Below are 17,500 nucleotides of genomic sequence, written 5' to 3'. Positions count from 1 at the left end.
TATATTTTTCATGCCAGCAAAAGCAATGTTTAGGTTCAAGGTTGTAGACATGTCTCCCTTCCTGGTTGGAGTTTTAAAAATCAACAATCTTAGGCTTTTGTACATGCATTGTTAGTCAGTTAGTTGAAGAGAATAGTACCATTTCAAAACTTGTATGTTCTGGTCACCCTACAGAAAGCCTTTGTCAGTGAGGTAAGAGGATGGCATTATTTTGGGGGTAGGATGGGAAGTAAACATTCTCAGGATAATAATATAAATAAGTACTGATATCCAGGGCGTTACTAAACACAGGAACGGAATGGAATGGAACCGAATATACCGGAATAAGCCGGAATATGATAAAACAAGGAGGAATGACTTGGAAATAAAGCCGAATGACTTCGGAATGAGCCGGCATGAACAAAAATGGCACCGGACAACAAAATAAGGCAGAAATAACCCAAAGAACACCAGAATAAGGCTGATTAGCGTGGATCGGACTGACAAGGTTTGATTGGTAATACCGAGGCCACGGGTGATTGATAAGTTGCCATTGGTTCCTTTTGTAATTATCTATTTGACGCGTTTGACGGCGGGCGTTACTAAACACGGGAATGGAACACTACGGAACGGAATAGACCGGAATAAACCGGAATATGCTGGAATGAGGCGGAATAACACCGGAATATAACCAAATGAACCAGAATGGCATCGGAATATAGCGAAACGAGCCAGAATGACACCCAAATGAACTGAAATATAGCGGAATGAACCTGATAATGCCAAAAATTGGTCAGATTCTGTTGTGTCACGTAATTCCCCAAGGGAATTGCATGTCTTTTTGCCTTTTGTAACACTTGGAGCACTTCGTGCTTGAGAATAATTTGACAGGTATGTCCGTCGCTACCCTGGTCCCAGAGGTTTTTCTTTAGCCGCGAGAAAGCCGCGAAGTGGCGAAGACGAGTTCAGTTCAGTTCAGTTCAGTTCAGTTCAGTTCTTTATTTGTGTAATAGGTATTGTCAACAAACTGGACATGCCCACAGGTAGCAGATGCTAATCTGAGTGGGTCATGTCGTGACTAAAAAGAGTAGGTAGACAAGTTTACAGGAAAATCAAGAAGATAAATGTACACGAATAGAAATAATAAAATTAAGTTTGTGAGCTAATTAGTACCACATTAGGAGAAAGTGCCACATGATGAGATATCTTAGTTTACAAAAATTCTAAATAGATCTAAATCTGGAATAATACAATTATGCATTTCTGTGTCTAATGTCAAACATAAAGTTAGCCGTAAGTTCATAATGAGAAAAGTGTAGCGGCAAGATGCTGGCATCGGAAAATAGAGGAACTGCATGCTGATTGTGATCAGAAAATAAATTTAGCGAGAGCTCGTTTTTGCAGCTTGAGAAGCTTATCAAGATATGATTTACATGCTTGGCCCACATTAGAAAGATCAGCATTTAATCTGTCAATTCCAGGAGTAAGATAACAACTTTGAAGGGACGATAAAAAGTCGTGGCTATAGTTGGATGACTCACATTTTAGAAGGTCATTGTTGAAATCACACCTAATTACATTGTCTTTCCCAGAAGACGTGAATTTTTTAATACTCTCGTCGAAATACAATTGAAAGCGTTCAGATGAGTTATGTTGTCTATACAATATTCCACAAATACAATTTTTCTTATTCTCAAAGGTTATCTCAGCTCACAGTGCATGAAAGGCTTCATTAGAGATCTTTTCTAAAATGCGATAGTGAATCGACTCATCAATAAACAATCCTACACCCCCAAACGACAGAGGTGTTGTAACGTATTCAAAGGAGTACCCCGGTATTTTTGCCGTACACATCTGGAAATTAGCATTAGTGACTTTTGTTTCCGTAGCTCCGATGATATTGAAATGAAATCTAATTCCTGCAGAAAATGAGTTTGAAGATTTTCAAGATTACTATTTAGACTAACTACGTTGTTGTGAAAAACAGAAAAACTAGTGTCAGTTTCAGCTTCCGAAAGTTTGGTTTTTTGCCTTGTTACAGCCCGTACTCGTTCTGGAAGAATGATAAAGAAGCCTGAGAGACTGGACTTATAAATAGTTATACTAAACCCACCCTAGTGTTTAGGACTTAGTGTCATGTGACTTTCATTGTTGTTCCCGCTCTTGTTATCGTCGTAGCATCTCACTCGTATACATCCCTTTTGTAAATCGATGTGTAGCCGAGTCCAGTGGAATAAAGTTGTGTTACGCTTAAGTGTCTCGTCGTAAATCCTAACATGGTCCTTCGCAGCCGGAGTCAAGGAGATATTTCAGCAGTAAATTTGTAATTCTTCACAAAGTCATCAGTTGCAACCACATGGACACCTGTTCCTTAAGCAAAATGGAAGACTTGACTCAGAATCGATCAAATTCGTGAAAAGCTTGGAAAAAAGGGATTGCCGACTACTGGAAACAGAAAAGTCTTAGTGGAAAGGTTAGTGAACGCTCAGCGTGATTCGAAGTCAGATGTTATTGCACCAGAATTAAAGGAAGGTTCGAATTTAGCCGAGGCTTCGAAAGAACCTCTTCAATTGAAAAGTGAAGTTGAAATTCAGGAGGTTAGTTCGATTAGACGTAAATCCAGAGCCTTGCAAATGGATATGGATGCGTTGATTCAGGATATTTTGTATCAAGTCAAAATGCAAGCAACAAAATCAAAGTACAGTTGAGAATTGAAAGGGTAACTGTGTACCGTGAGAATTATCTTCAACTGAGAAATGAACTAATCACGCTAGTTGCAGAGGATATGATGGAGGAGGGACTCCGCAGATGGGGAAAAATTCTGAGTGAAGTAGATAAAGCTCTGGATGCTGCTCATGAATTCCTAAATAAAGATTGCGATGTGGGAGATCACTCATCGAGGGATATTGCATGCAGTGACAGTCGTGTATCCTCAAATCTGAAATTACCGAGAATTGAGTTGCAAAAGTTTAATGGCGATGTGTTGAAATTTAAAAACGTCTGGGATCAGTTTGATTCAGTTCTGATGTTCAGAAGTTTACTTATCTCGGTGCTAACTGGAAATGCTTTGAAAGCAATAGACGGATTTGAAGTAACTGGAGCAAATTTAGGAAGCAGCTGTTGAATGCCTTAAACACAGACATGGAAGAAAAAGTATGATCATCTCAATTCTAGTGAAATCTGTCATCAAGATGGATGCTAAGTCTGTTGTTAGTGCATCCTCCCTCAGAGATCTCTATGATACCTTTATGAACAGAACTAGAGCTTTAGAGGCTCTTGGAGAAGATCCAATGAGCCATGGATGTATTTTGTTACCCCTTTTTGAGACCAAGTTACCACCTCGGTTATTAGAAAAATGGGAGTTGAAAATTGCAGACACTCAAGAAGATGAAATAGGCCTTAAATTGTTCTTTAAATTTCTTAACCGACAAGTTGTGTCCAAAGAAGCAGGAGAAAGAAGTTCAAATGTGAACATCACCCCAGGCAATCACAGTTCTGCTAAAGGTAAAGAAAACCGAAGAAAGTCTTCATTTTCCAAAATGGGTGGTGAGAATGAGATGTATACTGCTTCTGCACTACTTGGTATTGCAGAGATCGAGAACCCTGTTATGTCGCAAGAGGAGGAACGTGCTGTTGCTGACTTCAATAGAGGATTCAACTTTGATGGACATAACTATGAGGTGCGACTGCCATGGAAAAGAGATCCTCCAAAGCTAGAAAGTAATTATGCACAAGCTTTCAGACGCCTGGAAAGTGTTGAAAGAAAGTTAAGGCAAGACCCTATGAAAGCTAAGGCTTACAAAGCAGTGATCAACGAATATGTAGAGAATGGTTTTGCAGAGGAAGTACCTGATCAGAGTGATGACAATGGAACTGTGCGGTACTCACCGCATCATGCTGTGTTTCGTGATGACAAAAGGACGACAAAATGCAGAATCGTGTTTGAAGCTTCCGTACGAGAAGGAGGTGATGCTTCTCTTAACGATTGTATTCTTTCGGGTCCTCCTTTACAGCCAAACCTTGCCTCTATACTGATTCGATTTAGAACACACAAAATTGGTCTCATAGCAGACATTGAGAAGATGTTTCTGCAAGTCAAACTAGCACCAGAGGACAGACATGTTCAACGCTACCTGTGGAGAGATTTACAGCCTAACGAAGCACCAAAGGTGTACAGAATGCAGAGATTGACTTTCGGTGTGAACGCAAGACCTTTCCTTGCTTTTGCAACAGTCCATGCTCATGTAAACAAATACAAAGAAATGTCCCCGAATGTAGTAGAAGAAATTTTGCAAAATATATACGTCGATGACTGCCTGACAGGAGCCGATACAGTAAATTCATCTTTGAAGCTTGAACAAGAGATGTCAGAAATTATGATGACAGCGGCATTCATTTTGACCAAGTGGGCAAGTAACTCAGAGCTAGTAATGGATGCTATTGACCCAACTAAAAGAGCCTCGTCGCCATTCGTGGAGCTCAATTCGAGCGACCCCCTTAAATCACTTGGCGTGTCATGGGACTTGAACTCTGACCACTTTAGATTTCTCACACCGAGTGGAATCATCTCATCCCATGATCCAATGTCAAAGAGAAGTCTACTTAGTCTGGCATCGAAAATGTTTGACCCACTGGGACTGATATGAACCTTCACTGTTAGAGCCAAATCCTTTGCCAAAACTTGTGGTTGAAAGGATTACAGTGCGATTTCCCCCTTTAGATAGTGACACTAAAGTAAAGTGGTTAAGTTGGAAGTCAGAGTTGTTGCAGCAAAAAGATGAGACTATCCATCGATGCATCGGAAATGGTATTACGCAAGACTCTGCGGTAGAGGTGCATGGTTTTGGGGATGCTTCCCTCAAGGCGTATGGAGCAGCAGTGTACATTCGATTAAGAGACAAGCAAGACAATGTATCCTCACAGCTGGTAATATCGAAGTCCAGGTTGCTAAAATTTGTTGCAAGGGCACTGCCAATGAAGGTGGCTAGGGTTCTGGGTTTGTCAGATAGTATAGTGGCACTGCATTGAATAAAAGAGCAGAGTTCTTCCTGGAAGCCATTTGTTGCAAATCGTGTGGCTGAGATACAGTCAACATGGGATCCCGAGTGTTGGAGGTATTGTGCAAGTAAGGAGAATCGTGCAGACTTGTTGACACGTGGGTGAAGCTGTAGTGATATGATTTGAAGCACTTTGTGGTGGAATGGACCCCAATGGATGTCTTCGCCTTGTGAACCACTACCCGCTCAACCCGAAAACGAGGCTGCTCCCGCCGAAGCTTGCGAGGAAAAAATAACTACCCATGTGTATACAGCAGTCGTTGCAGAACCACTGATATGTTACGCTACGGGACATGGTTAAAGTTGATTTAAGTAACTGCTTATGTATTGAGAGCGGTAAAATTGTTTAAGACTAAATCTAGGTCTTGTGAAAGGGAACTGTCTGCGAATGAGGTGAGGCAACCCGAGATTAAATGTTGTATGTAGGTGCAGGAAGTGGTCTACAAAGAAGAATTCGAGAAACTGAAAGCTGGAGAGGTACTTCCCAGTAACAGCCGCCTCCTGAAACTAGACCCTTATTATGAAGGGCTTGTACGGACCGCTACAGTTAGAGCGCACAACCGTTTCTGTAACAGACCCGTTCAACGTTTACACAAGTTAGAGATTGAGTCAGCAGCTTCACAAGTAAGCCCCGAAGCAGAGGATCCAGTCCATGGTGGGGAGAAGCCACAAACGAACACTGTTCATGCTGCAAGTATACATGTTTCCAAGCCTAAATTGAGCGTTGTCCTCCCCGAAGGAGGACAAAAATGTTACAACCCGCACTCGTTCTGGAAGAATGATAAAGAAGCCTGAGAGACTGGACTAGCTCCACCCTAGTGTTTAGGACTAAGTGTCATGTGACTTTCGTTGTTGTTCCCGCTCTTGCTATCGAAGGTTTTTGTATGTCGTAGCATTTCACTAATATACATCCCCTTTGTAAATCGATGTATAGCCGAGTCCAGTGGATTAAAGTTGTGTTACGCTTCAGTGTCTCGTCGTAAATCCTAACATGTCTAAAACTATGGGGGAAATAATACCGACTGGGTACTCTAACAAGGGATTGATTGGCAGGGTTCAAATTACAATCTAGATCAGTATTGAGGGAAAATAAATCGAGGTCATATAAACAAGTAAGTGTATCTAAGTCTCGTTTAGTTTTACAAGAGGTCGATAACGAGATATCAATTTGGCCGTGAACTTGAATTATATTTCCTGTATAGCTGAAATACGGCAGTTCTTTTAAATTCGATCTGGCTGATTTATCTGCAAAAGCCTTGTTCCTTCCTTTCATAATAATATTAACCTTAAATAGAAATAAAATAGAAGAATATCAAGGTAAATTCCACTTAGGTGCCTAGGTCCATTTAGTCTGAACGGGATTCACGCTCTCTTAGTTTGGATAGATGTCAACTGACTCTAGACGGATCGCTGTTGATGTACCTGTTTTGCGAAGGAAGATTGCAATCCCTTTAGCCCAGCATCACTTGTAATAGTGTGTGTTTTGGTGAGCCTTCGCAGTATGAAGTAGCTCTTGTAATCTTGGCGTAAGGTGACTGTAAATCTTGATCCGGTTAACCTCCGCAGTTGGAGGGAGTCCAAGGGCCTCTGTAGGTAATTGGGTGGTGTTGCGTCTCGAAGCCAGTACTTTCTCCCGAGACATTCTTCTTGTAAATTTGCAAATAATCGCGTTGGGTTGTCTTCGGCGGCCATTATCAGTCGTTGCGTTGCGTTGTGGAACCCTGTGTGCAATATCAATGTCAGAGCCAGAGATATCGTTTCCAAGGGAAGAAAATAGCTTGAGGCAAAGATTGGCCGTATCTTCTGCTGATTCGATAATTTGCGGAACACCTACAATCTTTCAGTTATACTGATAACTGTAATAAAGTATGTCATCAATGACTTTATTGATCCTGTCAAAATTTTACTCTAGTAAATCCAGCCTTCGAGAGAATCTGCCAAGATCTTCTTCTAGACTAGTTTTAGAATGTAGCAAAGTGGACTTGAATTCCACTTTCATCTAGACGCAGCTGTCAAACGCGTCAAATTGATAACTACAAAAGGAACAAATGGCAACTTAGCAATCACGCGTTGCCTTGGTATTATCAATCAAACGTTGCCATTCCGGTCCGCACTAATCAGCTTTATTCTGGAATTGCCTGGTGTTCTTCTGGCTTATTCTGGCTTATTCTGGTGTCATTACGCCTCGTTCCGGTTTATTCCAGTACCATTCTTATCCATTCCGTCTCATTCCGGTGTTATTCGGCTATATTCCAGAGTTATTCCGCCTTGTTACAGCATATTCCGATTTATTCCGGTATATTCCGTCCCATTCCAGTCCATGCCTGTGTTTAGTAACGCCCAAAAAGGTAAGGTAGTGGTGACCATACATTATTATCCATAATGATATTAAAAACGTGGACAACCTAATGTATTTCCTAACAAATAGTTTGAAAACATACAAAAAAACAAAGATAAATATACCAGATTGATAATACGATGTTCTTGGTGTACACTGTGAAATAAAGAAGAAAATGCGTCAGTTATATTGTATACAAACATTAACGAGATGCTTCCGTGAAGCATACACTGGGTTGCCTGTGGTACGTGTTACAGAAAATCAGAAGGCACAGAATTGTGTGGTATTGAACTTCAGCATTCCAGTCTCTGACGAATAACAAACGAGCGCAGAAGCAAGTTTCCGGAACGGTCGATCGAGAATAAAATATTTACGACATGAAAACCCCATTAATTTTGAACCGTGAATGTAGAATACAAAAAGTTACGAAACATCCCAAACATTTTGGGAGATTTTTATGCTACGTTCAAATAAACCGCAAAATAGAAAGTGACATGGCCGGAATTCAGTGGGCGCCGTGATTAAGTTACCGCGGCATGTTTACTCGTCAAACGGTGAAGCATCTGTGTCAAATGATGGCAAGATACAGGGTTTTTGTAAGTTTCTTTTTCTGTCAAGTGTTATAAAGTTTGACAATAAAATGAGCGAAGCCGAAACAAAGATCACAATCGCCCTACTGTTGAGGTAATGACCATTTGTTTATGCAAAGTCAAAATTTACTCTCCAAGATGCGTACGACGTTATTTATTACCAGGTAATTCCATCATTTTGGAAATAGCAGCTAATTTATTATTCATCGGCGTCACAATTTTCACTGATTTTGGGGCTCATTTTGTTGAAACTCAAGCACGCTTCCAACAGGCCTGTGAACCCTTCCCGCTTACAGAGTAATACTAAAAAAATTATACCATATCACATTTCAACCTTAAGCTTGAAAATTCAATACACAACATGATATTATAATTCACAAAGTCTCTTAGAGGCGAAAACCTCTTCCTATTTCATTGCGTGCATGAAGACAAGAAACTCAATCGTGTAAAATTACCATGTACCTCAGGTTTCCTGAAGAACCTTTTCCTTGAATAACATAAAAACTATCCAGTTAAGCTCGCATATCATAAAACCTGATGAATTCATAAAGGCCACCTTTTCTAGCGAACAATTTTTTGAAGCAAACAACATATTTGCTATTAGAGGCAAAAACCCCTTCTATTTCATTACGTGCGTGAAGAGAAGAAACTAAATCGTGTCAAATATGCGCAATATTGCAACAAACTAAATTTCAGGATCAAACCGTTTCCATGAATAACCTTTTCCTTGAATAATGAAGCACAAAATACACGACAAGCTTTCTTTCAAATAATTCTTGGCTGTCACATTTCCAATTATTTTCTTTACCTGAAGACTGTGCAGAGTTGATAACAGATCCAGATTTGTTCTCTGTCTTTGTTGAACCCATAAGTTACCAGAGAATTTTCCATTTGGTTTCGGTGTTCTACATAACAGCACAATTGGTAAACTAAAGTATTAGAAATGCAGCTCACTTTGATTTCGGCTCGACGGGCGACAGATTGTTTTCGAAGTCCATTACTCGCCCGATTACTCGTCGCTTTTAAGATTCCATCGCCTGTCTTGTTCAGTATCCAATTGACTTGCCAGTATTGAGCTTCATAAGAGTATATTTTGATCAAAGATCCACTAAAACGCCATTCGCGTTACATGACTTTCGACGCCATTGCCTGTTAAGTTTATCATTCTACTGTGCCCACCAGAGAAATCTACGCATTTCCACTACCATCTCTATCCTAAGAAAATGCGAGCAGAAGGCTCTATGCACAAAGATACCACTTAGCAGGGGAGTGACAGGCAAGACTTTTACCGACACGGAAAAAAATAAAACGGAGAAATCTACCAATTTTCCGAATGGGATTGCCATGGGGCAACCCAGTAATTAACAATATCAATGGGTGAAAAATTGAAAAACATATCCGTTAAATGGAGAAAGAATATCACAACTATTTAACTTAATTTAATTTAATTTAAGAGCTTATAAGGCGCAGGTATCTATATAAAATATATTCAAATGCGCCATCCTAATAGTAATAATAATGATAACTAATAATAAGAATAATAACAATAGTAATAATAATAATAATAATAATAATAATAATAATAATAATAATAATAATAATAATAATAATAAAATTATGATATATAGAATAAAAAGCTTATGGCTCAAATTAAGAAACAGTCTAAGCTAAATTTGCCCTTTCAAAAAGGTGTCTTCAACTTTGCCTTAAAAGTGCCAATAGAAGAGGATTCCCTGATAAGTCTCGGCAGAGCATTCCATAACTTAGGTGCGGCGAACACAAAGGCCCGTTCACCAAGAGTAGCCTTGGGCTTAATATTTGGTTAACTAAGCAAGGTACTGTCGTTAGAACTTCTTAAGTTATATTTAGACACAGGGTTAGGAATAATTAAAACACTTAAATACGAAGGTGCTAGGCCCCTAAAAATCTTAAAAACAATCAACAGAATTTTAAATTCAATTCTAAACTTTACAGGGAACCAATGTAATTCCACTAAGAAAGGCGTAATGTGACAATATTTACTTGCATTACATATAAATCTAGCACACATGTTCTGCACACGTTGTAGCTTGTTGAGTTGATACTCTGGCAGACCATATAAAAGGCTGTTACAGTAATCGATTCTACTTGAAATAAAAACATGAACGAAAGTCTTAGTGTTGTTTTTAGATAGATACTTTCTTATGCGTCTCAGATTATACAAAAAATTAAAGGCAGAGTTACATGTTTTTAAAATATGGATTGCCATCGTCATCTTCGAGTCAAACCATGAGCCAAAATTCCTTGCAGACGACACAGGAGTGATAGTTGCAGCCCCGACACGAAGGGTATTGATGGACACTTAAGCTAGTTGCTTCGATGTGCCAATGATTATAAATTCAGTTTTATCATCGTTAAGTTTCAATTTGTCGTTCAGCATCCAGTCTCGGATGTCCTCAATACACCTTTCAACCCTAGCCAAGGTGTCCTCTTGATTTGCAATATTATAAGGACAAAAGGATAAATAAAGTTGGCTATCGTCAGCATAGCAATGGATCTTTAAATTACGTTTATCTACAATTTCAAATATCTTTCTAGCATAGAAAACAAACAGCAAAGGCCCAAGGCACGAGCCTTGAGGTACGCCGCATTCCAAATCGAACTTCATTGAGAGTGTGCCGTCAATGGAAACTTGCTGAGTTTTGCCACTTACGTATGATGCAATCCAGAATAGTGCCGTATCCTGAACTCCAAACGCAGACGTAAGCCTCTCAAGATACCATGATCAATGGTATCGAAAGCCGCGCTCAAATCCAACAGAACCAACAAGGTGACATGCTGACCGTTCATGTTTAACAAAATGTCATTTTTTACTTTCAAGAGAGCGCATTTCGTGCTGTGAAACTTAAGATATGTTGATTGTAACATGGGAAATGAGTTATTCATGCTGATGCTGAAGTTATTTGGCTACCGCACTCTCAGCCAGTTTAGAGATGAATTGCAAATTGCTCACAGGACAATAGTTTTTTAATATTGGTTCTAAGCCATCTTTCTTAGTAGAGGAAAAACCAGGGCATTTTTCCACGCTGATGGAAAGACACCTTGCCCAAGAGGATAGTTGATGATCTTGGTAATTACGGGAAGAAGAATATCCAAGCATTCCAAAACAAGTTTTGTAGGAATCGGATCCATGGATCAAGTCTTCTTCTTGGATGTACGGATCACGTCGTGCACCTCCTCCTGAGGCAATCAGTTTTGGTTCGCACGGTTCGCACGGTCAAGTCTCAGAGAAAACTGAGAGAAAGTCTTAGACAAAACGTTTGGGTGCCCTATAATCACTTCCCAGTGTGACAAACTGTTTGAAGGGAGAAACAACGAAATAAAGTTATGGCACGCGTGCTAGCTTTAAGTTCGTTTAAGTTCAAACGAAACGAAACTTTTTAAATATCCAAGACTGATGCCTTAACATGACGATTTTACAATGAAACACAATCGACGTGGCGAGAAAATGAAATAACACTCACCTATGTTGAATTCAGGGCGTTCGAAGTAAAGAGATCGAGTTTTCGCGTATGGAACAGCGCGAAAAGCGGTTTAACAGCGGCTGTTCAAAAAGTACAGGATGAGGAAGATATCCCTAGAAATGTCGATTTTTCCGGCTTCAAGCTAAATGGGTGGCGTCATGTCCCACATTAGGAAGCGGGCTCCTTCGTTTCGCCCGCAATTATTTCGTAGAAGTTCAATAATAAATAAGGAAAAGGTCCTGCAATTTACACTCATAGTATCAACATAATGATTACGACTTTTACTAAACCTGTTATTATATTAAAACATTAGTGATATTAGTTAAACAAGCACTATACGTGAAGTACTGGGCTTTGCTCCCATTGCAGCTCCATCGGATATTTTTTTCTCGACAATCCACAAATGATCTGATTTTACAGCAGTGAATAAGGATTTACTAGATCTAAGAACTGATTTCAAGATGGTAGGTCTTTTTTTGTTATTAGGGTTATCACGGTTAATCCATCAATATTTACAGGTAAATAGTGTCAAATAAATAAGTAAGTAACTAAACATAATTTTAGAAGAGCAACCCCTTGTTGTCAATTGATTTTCAGTTGACTTCAGGTCCATACTCGACACTCTCTTCGTTCAGTTTTACACGATCCGGTCTATGTTAAAGAAAAAGGTTGCATCGTAGATTACAATTCACATGATAAATTAACGTAGCGCTATGTCAAATGGTTTCATTCCATATCAGAATTATTCTCAAACTCTTACTGATACGGACTATGTTCTTTTTCTCAGGTATTCGACGGAAATAAAGATAGAGATACCATCGTGTACCACATGCTGAAGCCAGCGATAACTGCACGCTTCGTGAGGATATTGCCTGTGGCATGGAACGGGCACATATCAATGAGAATTGAACTATATGGATGTCTAGGTAATCTTTGGGAGTTAGGAGCAATTGATTGACGATGGTTGTTGTTGTTGTCCCTGCATGTAAGACAAGAGAAGGGGAAGGTGTTTGATGGAAAATAATTTTATTATAGTTTAATGGGATTTTAAAGTGCCTATGAGGTGAAAGATATATTTCGCTTATTTTATTCATTATTCATCAAAATGATGAATAATGTTTTTTTTTTTTAATACATTTGTTCGTTCCAGAGATATTCAAGTCTTTGTTTAAAAAAACTAATGACGTCAAGATGGTAGCAAATGACAGTTAAACTAAAATGTTCTTTCTGTTTTCTGCGTCCGATCTTGTTTAGGTTGCAGTTCAGCTCTTGGGATGGAGAGAGGGGAAATCCATGATTCTCAGATAACAGCCTCGTCTCAGTGGGATGAATCACATGCAGCAAAATTGGCCAGGTTGCATAATTCTGGCACATTTGTTAACTCATGGGCAACTCGCACTAATGATGCCAATCAATGGCTTCAAGTGGATCTCGGAAAAATTTCAACGTTTACAGGTGTAGCTACTCAAGGGGGGAAGTCGGGAAGACATAGACAGTGGGTGACCAAGTACAGAATTCAGTACAGTGATAATGGGGTAAATTTTCATTTTTACAAGACGCAAAGGGACACTTCTCCCAAGGTAAGTCGCGAGTCTTTCCATCGATGACCGGGAAAAAGCTGATTTTTTTTTCCTTGCATAAGTTAACTTGGGCTCTATATTCAGTCCTGTCGGGTGTACGCGGGCTCTGTACTCGATTATTGAGCTAGACTAAAGCCGTGTTCACATTAGGCCTCGATTATGATCGAATTGTAATCCAATTAAGTTTGGACTGTGTTCACATCAACTAATTACAGTAGGTGATTATAATTGAATTATAATTACTTAAAACAACCTCAAGGGGGTTGTTTGAAGTAATTACAGTGCATAATTGAACAGAATGGCGAACAGGTGGTTTGCAGCAAACCTCTAGAGACAAAGATAACAATGCTGTAGTGTACTACTGTAGGTGGACGAACAAAATGAGTTAATGAGAGATCTCTGGTTTTCGTCCACCAACATGACGACGATGACGTAACGTGAAAACCACCTGTACGTGTTGATATGAGCAGACGAAACGTCTAATCGCTTTATGGATCAAAGATTTGGATTTGTCTTCTTGTATTCTCAGAAGCTATCCTTGACACTCTTCTCGCCACAAGCATGGTGATGATAATCGTGGCAGCCGTGCGATACGGCGCCATTTTTTTCTTTGTATTTGAATTCTCACAGATGTGAACAGAAGAAAATTGAATGGAGTACGATTGCCTGGATTATACTTCAGTTGATCATAATCAATGTTGAGTGTGAACACGGCTTAAGCGTCGGCCTATCGAAAAGATTGCTTTCCTGCTCTGGAAGCATAACTAAATCCAATAAAAATTCCGACTCACAATCACGTGACCGATAATGAAATCTACCAGACGTGGTGATAATGTCGACATACTTCTGTTTACCTACGGATTGCTTTTAGTCGGAGATATCTAGGATCAGATTAAACATAACTACATATCATTTTACTGAAAGACCCCAATGGATTGCACTGTTTTTTAAAGAGGTCAACGTGGGTTTTTTATTTGCATCGCAACAATGTAACTCACGAAGAAAATGAGCACGAAAAAGATCAGGCTTTAAAAAAAAGCTACGTTTTAGCAGAAAGTCAAAGAAAACATTGAAGTAGAGACAGGGGCAAGTTAATCGCCGCGGGGATCATGCAGAATTACATCTGGGAAGCTCTCCAGTTGTTCAATTTAGGCGCAAGAATTTTGAATAATGTAAGCAATCGCTTGTTTTCTTACATATATATAATATATATGGAGGGAAGTGGGTTCAAATCCCGCTCAGGGCAAATTTTCTTTCAAACATTTCTTCAGTTGAAAATATGATTATTTGGGGTGTGCAGTGTCGGGGTTTCTCTCCTACACTCTCTATAAAATAAAATTAGCCTGTATCCTTCGAGGATCCTTCCTTGTCATCCGCTAAGTTGACTTCGGTCGTGCATCATGAATTTGATCCTAAGTTGGGTTTCAAGTGGAGTTATAGGCTCCCCTACCTTGTCACCTTGAAGGAAAATTTCACGGGAGGCCCACGCCCTGACCACGTAAATCACCTCTTCGATGGCTATGCTGCCAGCATGGTTGTCCTGGTGGTGAAGTGGTGATCACACCCGACTAGTGGATGGACGTGGGTTTAAATCCCGCTCAGGGCAAATTTAATTTCTAACATTTCTACGTTTGTAGAAATAAAACAATGTTAAAGTACATCTTGAAAAGAGGGTTATAAGAAAAGGAAAAGAATTTTATTTAAGTGTGTAGTCGTTCTAGCGCTGGAGCACTAATTGGGGACAGTGTAAACAGAAATTAACAATGAAAGCAAATCAAGTCAAATGTTGGTTTTTGGGGAGAGGGAAACCGAAGCACTCAGAGAAAACCTTACGATGCAGAGTAGAGAACCAACAAACTCACCCCACATATGACGCCGAGTCTGGGAATCGAACCGGGGCCTCATTAGTGGGAGGCCATTGCTCTCACCACTGCGCTATCCCCGTACCCCATGAGACCAACTCTATGCGAAAACTCCCTGTGGAAAAAAAATGTACAACTGCAAATTATTGAGACCACAAGATTGAAACCTTAAAGTTAAGGATTTGAATATGATTTAAATTTAAACTATTTTGCCACAGCTTTGACTTGAGTTGATAAAGGCTTTCAGACTCTACTCTCTCTCTCCATAATGGAAAGCTTTATAAACAAAGTTTATTTCTAGTTAAGAACATTATTACATTTCAAAATCAAATGAGGGTCTTATTCACTTTTGCCGGATCAAAAGCAAAGCAAACTGAAGAAATCACCAATCAAACGCTGTTGCGAAGGAAGAACATCCTTGTTTCTTCGTAATGCCACCTAATTATCATCATTGTTGCTCGTTATTTTTTTACTGTTTAGTTGTTTGATGGAAATAGCGACCCAGACAGTGTCAAATACAACAGATTGAATCCTTCATTTACAGCCCGCTACATCCGGTTGTTGCCTGTGACGTGGCAAAGACATATATCCATGAGAATAGAGCTTTATGGTTGTCGAGGTATGTGTGTTGTTAATAGTATTGCTTTTAAAACAACGTCCTTTTCCTATTTATGAAATTGGGGGCAAACGAAAGGACTCTTGCGAGAACATGCATCAACCCTGATGGAAACACTAGACAGGACTGTCGAAACTGTGAGTGTTTGAATTGTAACTTTCTTAGCTACATTCAAATTCATTGAAACCAGTATAGCATCAAGCTAAGCATGATTGTGATCCTGGTTGCAATGTGCACTGTAACTTTCATAATTATTTCATTCTCTCGTCAAATGAACCCAAGAGGTAATATTCATTGCAAGGGCTGAAGAAGAATACTTGCAATGGAATACATCCAAGGTGACCTGCAGACAGAAGTCACGAAGTTAGTAAACTCGTTCCGATATCATGTCTGCTGCCGAAGACGAGTATGACCCATATGCAAATAGTGTTATTTCAGTCCTACCAATACTTGTCCACCTATCGATATGCATTTGCAAGAACCAATCAGTCTTGCACACTCCTTATAAACGTTACTACAGAATACGAAATTGCAAAATTGGAACTATATCTATGCTTGTTCTATACCTTTTATAACTTCTTGCGCGTGGTTGCCATACTGAGAACTTGATCATTCAGTTGTGGTGGACTAATGACCAGCGAACAATCTTATAAGACTAGTAATTTGAAATTTCCGGTACCTTTCCTTTTTAGCCGTATTCAGAAGAATGCGTGGTTTGAACTAGCGATGATATCTCAGATGTACTGGTAATTTTTAATATTCTCTGAACTTAATAGGCTGTATGACACCTCTTGGTATGGAAAGCAAAACGATCCTAGACGCCCAAATAAGTGCCTCTTCAAAATTTGATGACAACCATTCCGCTGCACAGGCCAGATTGTATTTCAAAGCGAATGGAAGCAGAGCCGGAGGCTGGTCCCCACTAAAAGATGATCTTAACCAATGGATTCAAGTAGATCTCGGTAGTACAACAAGAATAACACGTGTTGCCACCCAGGGACTTCACGCCAGCAAAGAGTGGGTTATCAAATACAAGATGCAGTATAGCTTTGATGGAGTCACTTTCCAGAATTTCGAAGAAGTTGACTCTTCAGCAAAGGTACCTTTCATTGCCCCATAGACTATTTCAATGACCTTCGCACAATTGACCGGTTTTTAACTGATTCCCAATTTTTCGTAGTGGGTGTTGTTTAAATTCATAAGTAATTCATAATGAAAAAAATAAAGGAAAAAATGTGTGTTTCACTGTCTTAAACTGTAGAATTGTTTGGTGTTTTCACAGTTCTGTGATATAATCCACTTCTGACAGTTGGTTAGCACTTTAGTAACATCTTTCTTGTGGCTAGATCAGAGAGTTCTTTCTTTGGGGTGGTGTTGAAATCTCCCAGGAAGTTAAACACTATATTGGTTTGCTTGGTCTCGTAGTCGGGATAGAGTGTTCGGAGACCCAGTCTTAAATCCAGATACTTTCTTTTCTTATAATCGTTCCTATCGTTTATCTGTCCGATATTACATACAATTCCTTCCACTAGGATGATAACCTTTTTCTTCTTATCAAAGATCGTCATGTCTGGTTTGTTTGTCCCAGAATTTTAGCCTCGTCGTTTTCCGTGCTTGCTTTCGGGATCGCTTGATTATACCACGCTTTGGAGTCGTCGGTTTCCATGTTATATACTGATAATAAGAGATGGTAAATCGGCCTTGACATTCTTAGACTATCGTGTCTCGCCTTTTACATTGTTTGGGCAATAGCAGAGCAGCCGCATAATAGATTTGGGACGGTTTATTCTGCACTGTGGCACAGTGTGCACAAAAAATCTAAGCCTTGTTCTTTTTGTTTCTTCACCCTGTAAACCTTTGTAGGGACGAGCTGTTGTAGAATGCTGGCCCCAGTTTTTCAAACGATGGATAGCGCTATCCACCGGATAAATCACTATCCAGCGGATAAACACTAGCAAAACCGATTGAGTTATCC

General features: G+C 39.6%; 1 protein-coding gene across 2 annotated transcripts in view; it reads left to right on the top strand.

Moving 5' to 3' along the window:
- Positions 1–17,500, top strand: part of LOC137974041 (uncharacterized) — a 145,569-nt gene that overhangs the window by 29,202 nt on the left and 98,867 nt on the right. For both annotated transcript variants that reach the window (XM_068820962.1, XM_068820961.1), the window contains exons 4-7: positions 12,255–12,393; positions 12,722–13,047; positions 15,390–15,528; positions 16,302–16,624. In XM_068820962.1, the coding sequence (XP_068677063.1) occupies positions 12,255–12,393; positions 12,722–13,047; positions 15,390–15,528; positions 16,302–16,624 (927 nt within the window). The remainder of the gene's footprint in view (positions 1–12,254; positions 12,394–12,721; positions 13,048–15,389; positions 15,529–16,301; positions 16,625–17,500) is intronic.

This window comes from Montipora foliosa, chromosome 10 (genome assembly GCF_036669935.1).
Source record: "Montipora foliosa isolate CH-2021 chromosome 10, ASM3666993v2, whole genome shotgun sequence".
Taxonomy (NCBI): Eukaryota; Metazoa; Cnidaria; class Anthozoa; order Scleractinia; family Acroporidae; genus Montipora; species Montipora foliosa.
The sequence above is the reverse complement of the archived record's forward strand: the minus strand, read 5'-3'. Positions and strand labels throughout refer to the sequence as shown.